Below are 17,476 nucleotides of genomic sequence, written 5' to 3' on the forward strand. Positions count from 1 at the left end.
TGATCTTTAAAATCACTGTCAACAAAGGCAGGCACGCACGCACGCACACACGCACACACACACACAGTCCCAGCCGCTGAGCTGAGGGCTTTTTCCTATCTGGCTCAAGTTCAAAATTCTACTGCCACTGCTCCCTTTATCTCGGAAAGTTTGTCTAAGGCAGCACGACTCTGGCCCTGCTCAGACACCTTGCCCCTCCTGTCCAACGGTGTATGAGCCCACGTGCATCACAGAGCAAAGCACCTGGTATTTCCCGCTGCCTTCAAGGTAAGTGGTCAGAGCAGGCCGAGTGACTTTTGGGAAGTCACCTGCACCATCGTGAGCAGAGGCAGGTGAAACCAGGGTTGAAGGCCTCCCCGGACCGAGCGTCCTCCATCCCATAGCCAGTCCTGTTACCCATTAAAGAAATAACTGCCAGAGAAAGATGAGCCACAAGATCAAACCAACAGAAAAAAATGCAAATACTTACATATAATATGTTGGATAGAGCCCTTCAAAATACCAGCAATGTTTTTTGGCCTCTGTGCACTGAAAATAGAAGGAAGAAAATCTTTGTCAGTGGAAAGCCATCTGCATAGTGTGAAGCAGATCTGACAGAAGACACCAGTGAAGATGAGGTGACACGCCTTGAAGTGTGGAAAGCAGAGGGCTGGGGGGAGGCAATGGGCCAGAGGGAGACCCACCCTCCACGATGACTTTTTATTTCTGTAAATTTTTTAAAAGGGAAGAAAACATAGGAAAACACCTATTTGCCTGTAATTTTTCTAGCTTTTTATTTCCCTAGATACATGGGCATGACCAATTCATTAAAAAGGTAAAGACAATCCATTTTTAAAACTTCACATAGTACGGGGGCACCTGGGTGGCTCAGTCAGCCAAATGCCCGATTCTCGGTTTTGGTTCAGGTCATGATCTTGCGGCTTTGTGTTTTCAAGCCCCACATCAGGCTGCTTGGGATTCTCTCCCTCTCTCTCTGCCCCTCCTCTACTTCCATGGTCTGTCTCTCTCAAAACCAATAAATAAACTTAATAAAACTTAAAAATTCACATAGTGCAATACTCCAAATATCTAAAATGTGCTAAAAATAAAATATCACAATTATTGCCATTTCCCCCCAACTTTCATTTTAGAAAGGTCATTTCCACAGTTTTGACATTTCTAGGTCTTTATACTTCAGATTATCCCAAAAGCCATATTCAAATCATTGATCCTCCCGTGGGGAGCCACATCTGCCAGACTTGGTAAATCAGGATTCACTTGCGAGCACCGGTCCTGGCCCCTGCCCTCATTCCCAGGGATGAGAAACAGGGAGGAGGTGAGGAAAGGCACTAAGAGCCTCCCCAGTGCTTTCCAAGGAAGCGTGACGCTTGACCGTATGGGGGCAGAGCAGGTGCAAGGCTGTCCTGCTGGACGGACCGTCTCACTCTCCTAACAAGTGAGAGCGAGCCGACGGCGCCAAGTGCTGAGCAAGAGCTCCAAGCAGAAACACTCGCACGTACCCAAACAAGATTTTCTAAAATTCCTCGGCTTGTGCTAACATTTTCTTTTCATTCACAACTTCCTACATTCATGATCCAGTTCATTGGACCCTGTGTACCATCCAAATTTATCTTCCAAATATTACAGTGTGAAAACCTACCAGCAGGAAAACAGGGAAAGGCGCCGTGAAAAAAAAGCTTTCTTTGGGTAAGGCAGGGGCTGTCTCACCCAACCCCCGCTCCGCCCCCCACCCCCGCTGCCATCCACCCTCTCTGCCTTTCCTGGCACTTTCCCAGCAGGTGTGTGGCGATGCCTTCCTGACACCTATCAGATAGTTTCAGAAACAGACCCCGACTCTAGAGTGAGGTGAGAGCAAATATTACGTGTTACGCGGGCTAAGTCAGATGGGTCATGAAAGGAGCGTGAGACACTGGGGGAGTTTAAATGTGCTTTAGGACACTGAGGCACACTCAGGGAGCCCAAAATGACCCAGTTTTAGTAATGGAAAATGAGTTTAATTTAGACACCGTTAGTTCCTGTCCGGTTTAAGAAATGAAAGTCAGCTGAAGGCTGGCAAGGAAGGCAATTTCAGGTCTCCACCCTAAATCACAATTTATCTCATGAGAGGCCCAGGTCATTCTTCCCAGTGGCATGTTAACCATTCCTTCTTTAGTTTCCATCGCTACTGTAGACGCACACTTGCTTAGAACTGGACCCTCACCTCTCCCCTGCTGTCCTAGGGCTACGGGGTGGCAGAGAGAGATGTGGCCCAAGACTTCGGGATCCCGCGCCCAGCTCTGCCACTTACAGGCTGACAGACTCCGGGAAAGGGAGCTCTCTCTGCCCGTGTGGTGGGTGTGTGACACGCACAGATGTGTGTATGCCATCTATGGGGGTATGTGTGAACCCCAGCACGACAACAGGGTATAGGAAAGCACCAAACTGCTACATACAGCCCAAGCCCCAGGCGCTATCAGACATGACGACTGGGAAGGACAGTTAGCAGCATCTGAGGAACCACGAATGTATTTTCCTTTAACCACCGCCAGTCTCTCCACAAACATGGGACACACTATGCACAAGGTTATTTCTCACGGCAGTATTTCTACCAGCAAAATCCGGGAAATGACACAGATACTCACAGCAGGCTGGTTAAATAAACGATGATAAAGCCACACAACGTGGCCAACACCAATGAGGTCTCTCGGAAACACGATGAAATGATTTCTAAGACATGGGGTTACTGAAAAGACAATATGCAAAAGCGTGCATCCAGTATGCTCCTTTTTATGGAAAAGGAGAACTGTACCTTTGGTCAATTTCTTACTAAAGGAATTACAGGAAAGGTCTAGTAAAAACAAATGGGAACGCTTACCCTATGGGGGCTGGGTGAGGAGCTGGGAAAGAGAATGACGACACATTTCTCTGTGCGTACTTTTTAATCTACAGTTTGACTTTTGAATCCTGTGATAATTTTTCATGTTGAAAAAATAAAGTTACATTAAAAAGGATTTTTTAAAACTCTACTCTTCTCAGACCACAAAGATTTACTAAGAACTATCATGGCAGTGTAGTCACACATCATTTCTCTGCCGGAAGCAAGCAGACACAGCAGATAGCTGGAAAGTCAAAAGAGTTTCACAAGAAATGTGTGAGGAAAACACACCCCTCTTCACAGCCCTCCCACTGCCCTCAGATGTCAGGACACTACTTCCACCCCATTCTCCCTCTGACCTCAAAACTTTATTTCTGGCGTTTTTGCTGAAACATTCCATAACCTCCCTGGTGCTTCCTTATTCGTTACTTTTGTTCACAGTTATTTGCTGATCGCCTTTACCATTTTTCATCAAGCTACTCAAATAAAACCTATTTGGAAAATGACCAACCTCCATTTATTCCTTTGTAAAATATTCTCTTAAGAAAATTTTATTGCTGGGGCCCCTGGGAGGCTCAGTCAGTTAAGCAACTGCCTCTTGATTTCAGCTCAGGCCATGATCTCACGGTTTCTGAAACTGAGCCCCATGTTGGGCTCCATGCTGACAGCATTGGTGCTGCTTGGGATTCTCTCTCTCTCTCTCTCTCTCTCTCTCTTTCTGCCCCTTCCTTGCTTGTACACATTCTCTCTCTCTCTCTCTCAAAATAAATAAAAATAAACTTTACAAAAAAGAAAATTTTATGGCCACATTTCCTGAAGCAGAAGAGGAAAACACTTTTAAAACTGAGCTACCTACCACTAAAATATATAGCTTCATTTATTGCTACTTGAAATTAGTTTAAGCTTTTGAAATCTGCAAATACCCAGGTAACTTATTCATTTTTGCTAGCTGGACTTTTACAACAGCTTTCTTGGGTGAGAAATGTAATCTAATAATACACACAGATAACACTTCACTAAAGTTAGAATGGGGTATTATTCCATTTTACAGCTGGATAATTGGAAGAACACAGAATTACATGTTTCTTTAGTCATCTGAAAACACTGAATGAGGACTAAGAAGTCCTGGGAATTTTCTCTGTCAAGTCTTTCCTTCACTAAATGCCTGCTAACTGAATCCCGGATGTCAAAGTCCACTTGCACACCAACCCAAGAGCTCCATGGTAGGACTGAGGATTAGGTTCCGCAGGGCAGGAGGCAGGAAGGAAGACCCCTCCTAGAAACCACCCAGGGTTGAGAGCCAGCTTCTGCCAAGTGAAAGTCTACCAACAAAGCCATAATTCGCCTATCCATTCCAATCCCCAAATCTAGCACAATCACCAGGATTCAGGGCAGACCCAGACGGCTGGAGCTCTGGACATGTGGCCAAAATGGGAGTTTGTGAGAGATGACTAAGGGAGGGTTCCAGAGCATTCCCCAACAGTGGTGGGCACTCTGAAGTAACCTTGTGAGCAAATAGCTGGGTGGTATGGGGGGAGGCAGGAGGAAGGCACTGTGCTAGGGTCCACTGGAAAACACACCCAAATCAAGGGGTAAGCACGGATTCATCCCACTGAAGAAAGATGAATCAGAACACAGCTGGGTTCTCAAGCTCACTGCCATTACCAGACGTGGTGCCAGTCCGTCTGGACCTTAGCCGTCGTATTTCTAAAACAGGACAGACTCTCCTTATTTATGAAGATGGCTGCAATTATAAGATGGCTTTGTGAAGTAACTGAGATTGAATGCATCAAAATGCCTGGCCAGATCAGCGTACAGTTCACTGAATCTCACACCCAGCCTGCAATTCTGTCTCTAAATGTGTGCCCTGAAGCAAGCTTTCCAACTTCTCTGCAACAAATGCCTCACTTTACTATGATCAGTTATCATCTAAGTAGAAGCAATGCTTTCAAACCCCTTGAGAACAAAGATTCTAAGTATGTAATATCTTACATTTGCACAGCATTTGGTTTTCCAAAATCTCTCTAAAATAAACAAGGCTCTCTCTAAAAAAAATTTAAGTATATAAACTAGAAAAAAAAAAAAAACCCACTGTCCACCCAGAAAGTAGGCCTACTCACTCTACAAAGATACTATCATGGTTTCTCAGGGATTGACCATCTACTGACACAGAAAAATATATTTGTTAGGAGAGGTCAGGTCAGCTGCTCTCTGTTAACGACTACCGACTGGGCATCAACAGCCAGGGTGTTCTACCAGCTTCTGGGCAAACAGTAGGCCCTCAATACACTCCTAATGTAATACTCCTTCCAAGTGTACAATGAAAGTAATAATAAGCATAGCCATCTATTTCTCAAAGAGATCATAAAGAACAGCAACATACAACAGACTATTTACAAAGCAGAATACGCAGGACTGTGAGAAAACATCTACCCTAAGGAGCAAGTGGAGGGTAATCTAAGATTTACACTGGAAAGGCTTGTAAGGCATCTGTGGTCAGGGAAGAACTCCAGTGCTCTATTATTGAAGGACTAGGATGTCTATAAATGTAGTTGAGCCCTCCTAAATAGAGTCATCCATATTTAGCCAGGATCTAAATAAGCCCAAAGAACAAATCCTTTGCTAATCCCCAACAATAATCCTCGCGCTGACATAAATGATTCTGAATCTATCTGTGCAGAAAGTAGGAGGTCCCACATGCTACCGTTTAATAAAATGGTACACCCTTTTCCTACTCCAAGTTCAAAGAAGAGCATACGGTCACTTCTGAGAGCCCACCACTGTTTGGGAATGCTCTGGAAACACCCCTTACTCATCCCTCACAATAGCACATGGTCGACTCTGACAGACTGAAGCCACCTGGGACTTTGGGACACACAGGGATAAGGACTCGAGTGCCGACTGAGATTTTACTTAAATTCCACCCTTTCACCTTTTGTTCTAAGGGGGATGGAGTAAGATCTTTACATGAATAGCAGACTGGCAAAGTAGTGCTTCACTAACAGAACCGATCCCACTGACACCTGGAAAGCATTTTGCCAGTCTGTCCTGGACCAGGAAGTCCACAACTGGCTTCAACGTGGTGGGAAGGCCCTGGGAAGATCTGTTCGAGGACTCTGTCAAAGGGGAAAGATGTCCTGCTGCACCTCGGTGCTGCTTTCACATTCGTCAAAAGGTGAACTTGACACACACGCCACAGGATCTCGGCTGCATTCCGTTCCAGCCCAATTAGAGTGGGCATTTACGCTCAGCACAGACTCTGAACAAAGGGAGCCTCTTGGATGCAGGCAGGGCTGATGCTCAGGACCAGGGACAGAGGCAGAGTGCAGCAAGAGGCCTGGCGGGAGTCAGAGCAAGAATTTATGGAGGGAGTAACAGGTAAAATTATATCAAGGTCTCTGGATTTCAAACAATAATAGGAGTAATGCATTAACCTGGCCAAAGTAACACAGGAAACAGGCAGAAAGCTGCAGTCTGAAGGTTTCTAAAATCTGTGCTTTTTCTCCGACAGTGGACAGATGTCGCACTTTCCTGTGTGACAGTAATTCATAACCCCATTCTTCGCTATGTCTGTCACATCTCTCACAGGGATCCAGAATGAGATTTATTTTAGGCATCATTTCAGTCCCTGGAAGAAACTAAAATGATGACTGCAGCCACATGAAAGACCTCACTTTCATCCTCCCAAAATCAACCTGATCAGAAATTAGACCTTAGGGCACCCCTCAACTCTCAGCACTATCACCTCCTGCATCTCCAAGAGCAGCAAAGACCAGGGTGCTTAGCAGCTTTGCCAAGACTTGGCCAACCTGCCACTGACAATCCCAAACCAAAGGAACCCAAAGCCTACCCGCGGGCAAACCAACCTCTCTCACGCTCAGAAAGTGTCCTTAGCTGCGAAAAACACTCAGAGGTGCAACTTTATAGCACAGAAGAGCACAAAGTGAATGCACAGGTGCCAGCCAAAAAAAGTTTACGTGACAAATTTTCCAAACGGCACCAAAGACCATTCATTCAAAAACTGATGCTGGAGATGTCATTAGAATGCTCTGAAAGCAGCAGTAACAGAGGGAAATAGTAGAGTGACTGTTACTTGCTGGCAAGGCAACAAATGAACAATCAATCTTAGTTATGGGCCAAATGCAAGGGGGGGAAAAGCGTCGAAGAGAGATGAAACCTTCAGATACTCTTCCCAAGGGCCTAATCCAGGGAAGTCACCCCTCTGAATGTGACTGCTGAGGACAAGAACGACATTATGAAAAAGTCAACAGGTCAACTCAGCAACCACCTGATCTATCACGGGTGCACCTGCTTGTATGATACCTATCACAGGAAGTGACTATATCACACCATGCCGCCCACATGCACAGCACACACACACTGGTATTTTATGTTGGGACTAAACCTTTGCCAACAGATCCAAAACCCAACCACCAAACTGATGAGAAAACCCCAACTTCTTACCTGTTGGTGACAGAAGTGCCTGCAAAGACTCGTAAGCACAGCAGCTTCGGGAGCAAAATGGCAAAAAGGAAGTAGGGACTCCTAACTTGGACTGTGTTCTAGCCTCCCTATTCCACTTACATTTGAGAAGGAGAGTGTGTTGAATTCTCCGATGACATATAAATTGCTGTAAGTCTGGATTCTGACTGTAAGGAGCAAGCTCTTAAAAAGAGCTGAGATTTGCCTAAACCCAACGAGAGGCTGAACAATGTTGGGATCACCCACATTCGAAAGGCGGTACGATATATGCCTCCTCTCATGCCAAGCACCTCCAGCCTGCCCTTTGTCCCCAGAGAGTCCCATACTGTTGCTCCCTGGGTCTTCACAATTTACCAGGACAGGCCCACAACAACCCCCCAGCACCCACCCCGACTTCACCTAACCACTACTCATCTGTCAAGTCTCTACTTAAAAATGAATTTCTTCCTAGGTCTGAATGCAGGAGGAGGACTCCGCGGGACACCCCTGGGACAGCCTGCCCCTACCATTCCTGTGTCCTGGGCTTCTCCTTTGTGATTACAGTAAGTTCAGTAGTTCAGCCTTACCTGGGGCTCACTGCCTCTTATTCTCCTAAACACAAAGGCAGGCACATACCAGTGTAACTTGGGCTGGGCTCCCTAATGCTACCACACTGCTTTGCACATGCAGGGTGCTTAAATGAAAATCCAGTTCTCAAACCACCCACAAAAGCACACTCTCCCCAAATCCACTCACCAACAGTGAGTGCGGAAAACCTACGACAGGTGCTATAACACTTGCAGCTACAAGGCTGCAGGATCCACTGGATGGAGGCAAAATTTCAGAGAAGAGATGGCCTTTCTCAGGAGAAGAACCGTCCTTCTGATATCAGAATGTGATGAGAACTTTCCATTGGGCTTCCCAAGGAGAACAGTAGTGACTGGCATGGAAGAATGGAGGCTTCCAGGAGAATCTCCCCAGAGGGTACCTGGACTGACAGCTATAATCTGATACCTAACTGTGGAAATGTTTATTGAGGAGTTCTGTAGAGCTGCTGGATACCTCGGGAACTCAGCCAAACATCTGAAATGAACTAAGCTAATGAAAATCAGAGGCCAGTTTGAACTCAAGGAAAAACAAAAAGGTTGTGCAATAAAACAAATGAAGTATTAATATTCTACATGGCAAGAGTCAGCCAAATTTAAATAGTCATAATAATGAGGCTATTGAGTATGGATTTAATCAAATACCACATATGTGTGCATACATACACACATACACACACATAATACATATAATACAGTAGTATACGTATATTGATATAACCAAACATTCTTAGGGAAGAGGAAGAGAGAATAAACAGATAATGTCTGACACCATGAATCAAGAGCTAGAAGTATATATGTATCTTTTAAACTTTAAAGGCAACTGTTTAGCTCTATCAATCTTCCCAATTTATATTACTTTCTTACAAAAATAATTAGAAAAGTAGAATCAACTTGGTGCTTACAGCAAAAGCCACTGAGAGTCAATATTACCAATGATCACCACTCATATCAAAGAAGAAAGTACCAGGCAAGACCCAGTTAGGAGAGAAATACTCTCATCAGGAAGGGCCTCCTTCTGGACCATTCCGGCCCCTGCTGCTGCGATGTGGAAGACGTCGTGGTTCCTGGCCAGCACTTGTCCCTGGATGCCCTCCTGGTGTCCCACCGCCCCCAACACAAAGCAGCACACAAGCAACACACGTCCCACCTGGGCGCAAAGGTGGACCAGCTGGGGAGGAAGACGTGGACTCTTTCCTGCCCCGCCCCCACCGCCTTCCAGCCAGCGTGCATGACTGCGTTCACCTGGAGATAAACACGGGTATGATTACACTCTGGGGTGACTGAACAAAGAAGGCAGACGTGACTGCAGCTGGACACCCAGCCTGTGACACACACTGGTTACGCGTCCCACAAAGCGCAGGGATGGATGGACAAACGGTGCCTGGGCCCTGCTGGCTCCTATCCTGATCCAAAAGGCTCCTGAGAAGCCACCAGTCACAGTCACATCTGTTTTAGGCGCAATGTCTTCTAAGCCAATCAATCTACCATTTGGTGGGGGGGGGGGGGGGTGAGGCTCNGGGGGGGTTTGAGGCTCTTGTGTTTAAAAATTAACCCACACAAACGAACATGTGATTCTCCCCAGGGTGTTCACCAAAGCAAGAATGGTTGTGCAAAGTGCACACCCAATGACAAGGGAAAGGTGAGGACAGGAAGCAGCAAGTTTTGGCAAAACTGAATTCTGCCTAAATTCAGTATGGGCTCCTGGATTGAATCCTGGAGTAGAAAAAAGGTCACTAGTGGGGAAAATGGGGAAAATCAAATAAAGCCTGAGGATCAATTAACAGCAATTAGTGTAGGTGTCTTATTTTAGCAAACGCGGCAGGGCATGGTAAGACGTTAATTAGTGGAAGCTGGGTGGCAGAGCACCCAGGAGCTCTGTGTTAGCTTTGCCAGTTTACTATGAATCCAAATTATTCCAAAATCAAAAGGTGATTTAAAAATATGCAAACATATTGTACCCAAAACAGATATACAACAACAAAAACCTGAAATTAGGGCCCCCGACTTGAAATACAGAGAGCAAAGACAGCAGTGGTGAAGAGTCTGCAGGAGGGGAGAAGGGCCTCGCAGGCCACCTTGTACGAGCCACGGTCTTCTTCCAGAGGCTGAGGGAAGCTACTGGCAGCCACTCTGCTCCGCATGCCTCCAGGGCCTGGGGAGACAGGCAGCCGCCGTGGTGGATGAATGAACGAGCGCGGCAGCAGAGAGGACTCAACAACGTGAGAGAAGGGAGAGAGGAGAATCAGTTCTTCTGACCTACATCATGCCAACTGCCCACTGTGCCAGAAGGCCAGGCAGTTGGTAATGCCTCTGACCCGGATGTGAGCCGCACCAGGTGAGCTGTAAGGAGGCGGGATGAGCCCGCAAGGCTCCAGGAATTCGTACTGGCTCGGGCAGTATGCCATGGCTCTCACCTAATGCCTGGTAACGTCCAGGGCAAACCCCGTCACGTCTCTGAGGCTGTGGAGGAAGACAAAAGGGACTCCAGGGATGGCCCAGGTAACAGGATCCCAGCAGGACCTCCTCGCCCCCCCCGGAGGTAGGAGCTGGGTGACCTCTGAGTCTCTTTGGAACTATGATGCCACATTAAGACACTGATGTTAGGCAGGGCATTGGGCTAAATTTATAGTGAAATTCTGGTCTTTTCCGACATTTAGGTAAAGGAATCTATTATTTCAGCTTAAATACCTGTATACCAATAAATCTTGGCAGCTTCCTGGGAGTTAGGGAATCATGGAAATTCAAGTAACGGCAAGAAAACTCCTTTACACAGACCTCTGTACACACAGGACTAACTATGCCAATCATTCCAGCCCTTACTAGAAACTGAACTGAGAATGGTCATCTCTGCTAGCCACGCAAGGATATGTTTTGTTTGGCTCACAACAGTTTTAACATAAAGAAACTTTACAGAAAAATCTAGACTTCCAACTTGGAAAAAATCCAAAACCCTGTCAGCTGGGCCTGAGCGGTGCCTACCTCCCCCGCACACCTTTTACATGATGAGGCCTCTGTTCGCGGTCTACACTTCTAGCACTCCTAGGAGATGGGGCGAGTTGGCCACACATGGCCATTTACCTCCTGGGCCCTGCAGGCATTTGCATGCGGTTTTCTAGGTGCAGAATCCCTGCCTTGCAACTTCCCATAAAAGCCCCCAGCAGTTTCACATCACTGCTTCATTCCCTTGTCAATACTTCTCCAACCTTCTTACCAAAGTAGGAAGGGCCTGACAGTGCCCCAGAGCACGGATACAAGACTCTGGGAATGCAAGCAGGGGAATTCAAATTCTTCTGACATCTCCAGCTTTATTTTCAATACTCACACCTACTGCATTCAACTTCACTTACATTATTGCATTCTGGTCCATGATACAGCAGCATTACATTTCATGCATGCTTTTCAGTTATTTGTAAAGGACAACCTTTCTTCCTCCCTAAAAACTCGAAGTTAAATGGGAGCTCCAGCAGATATGCTAGGTAGGTGCTGTGTCTTCCTTTTCTCCTAGCATATCACAGGGTCCTCAGTTTGAGAAGATCAGCTGCCAACTGACTTGTCCTCAAAGGCTCAGTCTGTCCCTCGGGACTTTGGGATCTCTCGGAGGGTGCCTGGCAAGCTTCCCTCCTCATTTTCTCACATTACAGGTGAAAATGCATATTTGCCATCCCTCACGGTGACCTACATTAGTTCCCTTAGCAGCAAGCCTAATATTCAACATTCAGATGACACATACTCTCCCAAACAGGCTGACTTCTCTGTGCGGACCAGCTAATAATACACAGTGTGTGGGTGACCACATTTACTGTTGGTAATTATAAAGCTCTCTTTTAGGTGTATTCTCTCTAATGGACTTTAATCATCTTTGCTTTTATCAGCCTTTTGCTCGAATTTACTGAACTCTTCCTGGCCCAAGCCTGCATATAGGAATCTGGGAAACAGTCCATAGTTACCAGCACCCTTACGAGGATAGAGGAGATAGATGATATGAAAGATGGGGGAACGTTATGGGTTCTGCACGATAATGAAATCCTAGCATCTCCTAATACCTAACAAAATCCACAGTCTTAGCGGGAGGAGGGATCTTGTTTTATCATCATTTTGGTCTATGAATAGCCTGGGGTGATCACCTGGAGACACGGGGCCTGGAGGGCAGGTGCACGTGTGAGGCATGAGACATGGGAGGTGCCGGGACTGGGGGAAGGTCACGTGAGGTCCTGCCTGGCAGGGAGAATGCCACATCCAAGAGACATTCCAGTGGATAATGGACAGTCTAGGCAGTTGGAGGCCAGGTGTTCCAAATAAGCCTTCAAGGTCTGATGAGGAAGATGGGATCAGTTCATCATAACAATCCCCAAGCACTAGGAACACCCAGGCTGCTCAGCAGAGGCCCACTGATATAGTCATGAGACAAGAAGCCTAGCAAGTGGCCCAAGTCCCCTGATCATTTGTCCTTCACTCAGGACAGGGACCCCTAAGGTCAGGCACACATACTTCCTTGGAACAGTAGACGGACGCAGATGGCTTAATTTCTACAAAAATGCCCAGATCTGTGGCTCCTCTGGACAAAAGCTAAGGAAAGAAATGATCCTTGAACATCACTTTTGCCACTGGGACTGGAGTGGGGCGCCATGTTCTTACAGACCTTTTTCCCTTTTTTCTACCCTTGGGGAAACAGGGTCTGCTCTATATTCTCTATCTTCCCCAGGGGGACTATTTGGTGAGGTCCTCGCAGGATGACACTTTGTGCACAGAGTGAACTTATCTGGGAGCAAAAGCAAAAGAAGAAAGTGTCTGCTGATGACATTGTTTTACCCACTTCCTTACTCCAAATACTACATTCTAAAGAGACCTAGATCCAACTATATTAAGAACATTTTACCTTCACCTTCTTTCCAGACGAAAGAATGTGGAAGTTTCCTATACAAAATCCCTCTTTTAAAAAAAAAATCTTAGGGGCTCCTGAGTGGCACAGTTAAGCGCCCAACTCTTGATCATGGCTCAGGTCATGATTTCACAGTTTGTGATGCATCGGGCTCTGCGCTGATGGTGCGGAGTCTGCTCGGGATTCTCTCTCTCCTTCTCTCCGCCCCTCCCCCACTTGTTCTCTGTCAAAACAAATCAATAAACTTTTTTTAAAAACCCTATATATTAAAAAGCCCGCGTGCCCTTCCTCTCTGGAAAAAAAAAATGCTGCTCTCAAATGAGAAAAAGGCTCATTCCTAGCCCATTCCCATCATGGTCAGTACAGGGACTGTCTGCCCTGACCAGGAATATCATCCCTGGACCAACTCCCAAGAGCACCGGGGCCTGACAGCCGCATGGCCAGGGTCAAGGGGCCCGGACAGCTGAGTAGCAGGTATTACTCCCCAGAAAGTTCCCACATGGGGAGGGGGCACAGCATTTCATTTGCTACAGCAACCCAATAACTCCTTAAAGAACTTCATTGCCTAGCATTGCAGAAGTCAGTCACCAGACCTGAAGGTCCAACATCAGTCAAGACAGCCAATCTGCCAGGCATGGGCAAGGGGGCAGACCTGCCAGCCTCTTTCTGAGAGAGAAAATCTGCCAATACCCAATGAACGCAAGGAAGGGCTAACATTTTAAAACTCTATTATCTCATAACATAAGGAAAACGTATTTTTTGTCCAATTAAGCAATGATACATTTGACCCTGTGGTCACATACTCTGCTATAAGAAGTAGCAAACTAGTTAAAAAAAAAAAAAAACTTTCCGAATGTCAGTCTAGGAAGACAAATCAGATGTCTTTAAATCTGTCAATAAACTCTGGCCTGGTTATTCCATTTGTAGAAATCTATCCATTCACAAAATCCCAAATTCACAAAGAAGCTTATCTTAGGATTCTTAAAAAATAGGAAAACAGGCGTGCCTGGGTGGCTCAGTTGGTTGAGCGTCTGACTCTGGCTCAGGTCATGATCTCCCAATCCGTGAGTTCAAGCCCCGCATCAGGCTCTGTGTTGACAGCTCAGATTCTCTGTCTCCCTTGCTCTCTGCCCCTCCCCCACTCATGCACTAGCTTGCTTTCTCTCTCTCTCTCAAAAATAAATGAACATTAACAAAGTCTTTTTTAAAAAGGAAAACAGGCAACAAACTAAATATTCAACATCAGAACTGATGAGTCAATCAGTAGCCATAGCATAAAAAACACAGTATGGCCACTAAAACGTGTGTGAGTATTTGTTAATAGAAGGGCTGTGCTCAGGAGACAATGCAGAACAGAGTACGTGTTGTAACTACCGTGTAAAGACTGCCGGTGGAACACATTATGTGATGCTAAGAGCTGCTCTCTAAGAATGGTGAACTAGGAGAACCTTGTTCCTGTTTCTTTGCATATTTTTCTATTTTCCAATTATTTTACAACTAGAATGCACGGTTTTAACTTCATCATGAATAAAGCAATGTTTCAACCATGAATGTGGAAAACCGGAGACTGCTCCGGCTCAAGGATCAGGATCAGGACAAGCTTCCTAGAGAAGGTTGTATTTGGAACGTGAATGGAAAGACAGAGAGGGAGAGGGCATTCCCAGGGGAGCGAAGAGCGGAAGCAGAAGTGGGCAGGTTCTAGTAGGAAAACACCGCTCTGGCCTGACTAGCAAATTACCAACAGAGAGCACAAGGCCTTGCTCAATCAGAGCATTCTTTCCGACGTCTCTTCAGCAAGGCACTCCGGGCTGTGGCTACCCGGACGATTAGGAGGAGCCAAGAGGAGCCGGAGCAATGATCTGCCATGCTTCCTGCAGTGGGACTGCTTCTCAAGTCCATGCTAGTGTTCACCGAATCAAAATAATACCCTGGAATATTAGGATACGAAACACCAGAAACCGATGTTTACAGAAAGCACACCCTTCTGAACACCTGCGCTGGTGAAAATTTCCTCCGATTTAGTGTCCAGCTCGGACGGACTCTGAGCACTCCTCAAAGCATATCCCTAAGGTGAATTTCCCCATCCACGCGAACAGCTAAAAGCATAAAAACGGAGGGAGAAGGGAGGCCTTATTCCTTTCTCCTAAGGGAAACACTGAGCGGTGAGGGAGTCGGTTAGGCAGAGGAAGGTCTGTCTTTCTCTTTGCAGAACGGAAAGGAGGGCAAACAGACAGAAAGGAGTAAGAGGGCAAACAGAAACACACTGAAGGAAAACCAGAAAAGTTCAAGCAGAATAATAATAATAATAATAATAATAAATGGGCGTTGAGGGGGCGCCTGGGTGTCTCAGATAGACTGATACAAGCACCTTTTGGATTTAGAAACAGCAATGAGAGAAGGAATAAAGTTAGCTGATGCCTTCTCCCTTCAGAGCTGTCCTCTTCACACCGTCTCTGGGAATGGAGCAGCAAAGATTTTCTCATTCCCATCTGAAATCCAGCGGCTGTCCCTATCAGAAAGCAAATGACACATATTAAGGAGGAGCAGCCACCATTTATTGGGTATCTATTATTTGGCTGCACTTACAGGGGGTCTCAAAGCTTGTCTATACCCTGCAATACAAGGATGAGTTCCCTCCCCGGTACTACAAATGAAGTCCAGGAAAGCTAGGGCAGGCTCAAAAAGAAAAGGCTGGGATCAGTTTAAACAGACCTGCCTGGCTCCAAAGTTCCCCTTTTCCTACCACATTATACACAAAAGAGGGAGACCTCAGCTCATGTAGACCAATGTCCCTCCTAAAGCAGGAATCTGGTCTCCCGGATCTATGATACACGACATTCACTCAATGTCGAGTAAGTGAGAATGTGGCCAAGAAAGCCCATTTCTCCCAAGAGACCTCCCGGTTCCTAACCTCGTTCAACTGCACCAACTCCAGAAAGCTGAAAGGCCAACTATGGAGCCCAGGCACGGGATTTCCTAGACTGTGCCCTTGAACCCAAAGGAAAGAGCATTCACACTGCTGGCTGCACACGTCAACAACTGCTCACACGCTGTAGGGAAGACACGTGGCCAAGATCTATGCCTTGCACTATTCTAATCAAAGCCGGGGTGCGGCATTCTGCCCGGCCTTCAGTGTTGTAGCCACAGCAAAACAACAAATGCTCGACAACATCACTACCACTGCCAATCTTCCCCAAATAAAGTCAACGTGGAAGCATTCGGGGAGTCACAGCGCAGGCACAGAAGTGAATTACGTCTCATAAACCCTTTCCTAATATTTGCGTTGCCTGCACGGGAAGCACTGTTAGAAAGGACCTGCAGTCCATCAGTTACCCTGCCTAGTTTTTACATTTTGGATTCAAGAATTTTTTTTCCAAGAAGGAGCAGTTTGGAGGACAGTTTTAAATGTAACTGCTAACAATTAATTCCACCACGTTGCAGAATTTAATGCGGAGGTGTGTTCATTTCCACTCTGCACCACCTGGGAGGAGGAGTCAGGGTGTGCTAACGCAACACGCACAAACACACATCTCCGTAAGGGGCCTCCTTCCAAAGCAAGGACAGCAGAAGACGAGCAAGGGACACAGAGGACGTGTACCCATGATACAGACCCTAAGCCAGGGTTACACCTAGAGATCGTAAGTTCCCATTCACATACTACAAATCACATTTTCTCCAAATTTTCTTTAAATTCTAGTTAGTTAACATCAAGTGTGACATTGGTTCAGAAGTAGATTTAAGAATTCATCGCCTCCATATAAAACCTAGGGCTCATCATAACAAGTGCCCTCCTCAATGCCCACCCCCCACCTAGCCCNNNNCACCTCAATCTTTTTGTACTTGTTGAAGGCTGTAACATTTAGATTATAAGTCCAGGCCTAACAATTTTGGTTTTGGTTTTGGTTTAAATATTTCCCTTAAAGAAACGAAGGCAACCAACTAGGGGTCAGAAGTAGATTACTTCTCCTACTTGTACACAAGTCTCCATACCACTGTTCTCAACCCATGAACCCTGGCCTCCAGCAACACACACACCATGTTAAGTCATATATGGTCATATATGACCACATAAGGAGCCCCCATCCTCAGTATTTGACTTCACTGGTAACACTGTGCTTCCTTTTCTACCCTCAACACACACACACACACACACACACACACACACACACACACACACACTGCTGTGTGCAGATGTTCCTATGCACCCATACCTTCATTCACGTTCTTCCTGGGCCTTGAAGCCAAGCATCATTTCCTTCCAGGTCCTGGAGCCTCACAGCAGGGCTGTTCCCAGGTCTGTCCTATTCAGCATCACAGGCTGTGCACTGTGCAGCTCAGGAAACGCCACTCAGAAAGACTGTGCTGTGACAGGCACATCCCGGAGGGCTGCATCTTGGCAACACTGGGCTACTCACCCTGTTCAAAATGTATCATCTTGGGACTCTTTCCCTCCTATCTTCTGCCACCTCCAAAATGCAAAAGCTTATCCAAAAACTGTGATCACTGTAAAAAGGAGAGGCAAAGAGAACTACCCACACAAAGGCATTCCTCCTCACGCATTTACTGCCAAAGAGACAGGCTCCACAACCTGCACAGTGATCAGCTGATTCTAAAAAGATGAAACATATAAAAATGTGCAATGCCTGCGATCTCACTACTGGACACAGCACCTGG

General features: G+C 46.3%; 1 protein-coding gene across 1 annotated transcript in view; it reads right to left on the reverse strand.

Moving 5' to 3' along the window:
• The window catches only part of VOPP1 (VOPP1 WW domain binding protein), a 104,169-nt gene that overhangs the window by 60,274 nt on the left and 26,419 nt on the right, over positions 1-17,476 (reverse strand). Inside the window, exon 2 of the mRNA XM_077765835.1 lies at positions 470-528. Coding sequence (XP_077621961.1) covers positions 470-528 — 59 coding nt within the window. The remainder of the gene's footprint in view (positions 1-469; positions 529-17,476) is intronic.

This window comes from Crocuta crocuta, unplaced genomic scaffold (genome assembly GCF_008692635.1).
Source record: "Crocuta crocuta isolate KB4526 unplaced genomic scaffold, BGI_CrCroc_1.0 scaffold751, whole genome shotgun sequence".
NCBI lineage: Eukaryota > Metazoa > Chordata > Mammalia > Carnivora > Hyaenidae > Crocuta > Crocuta crocuta.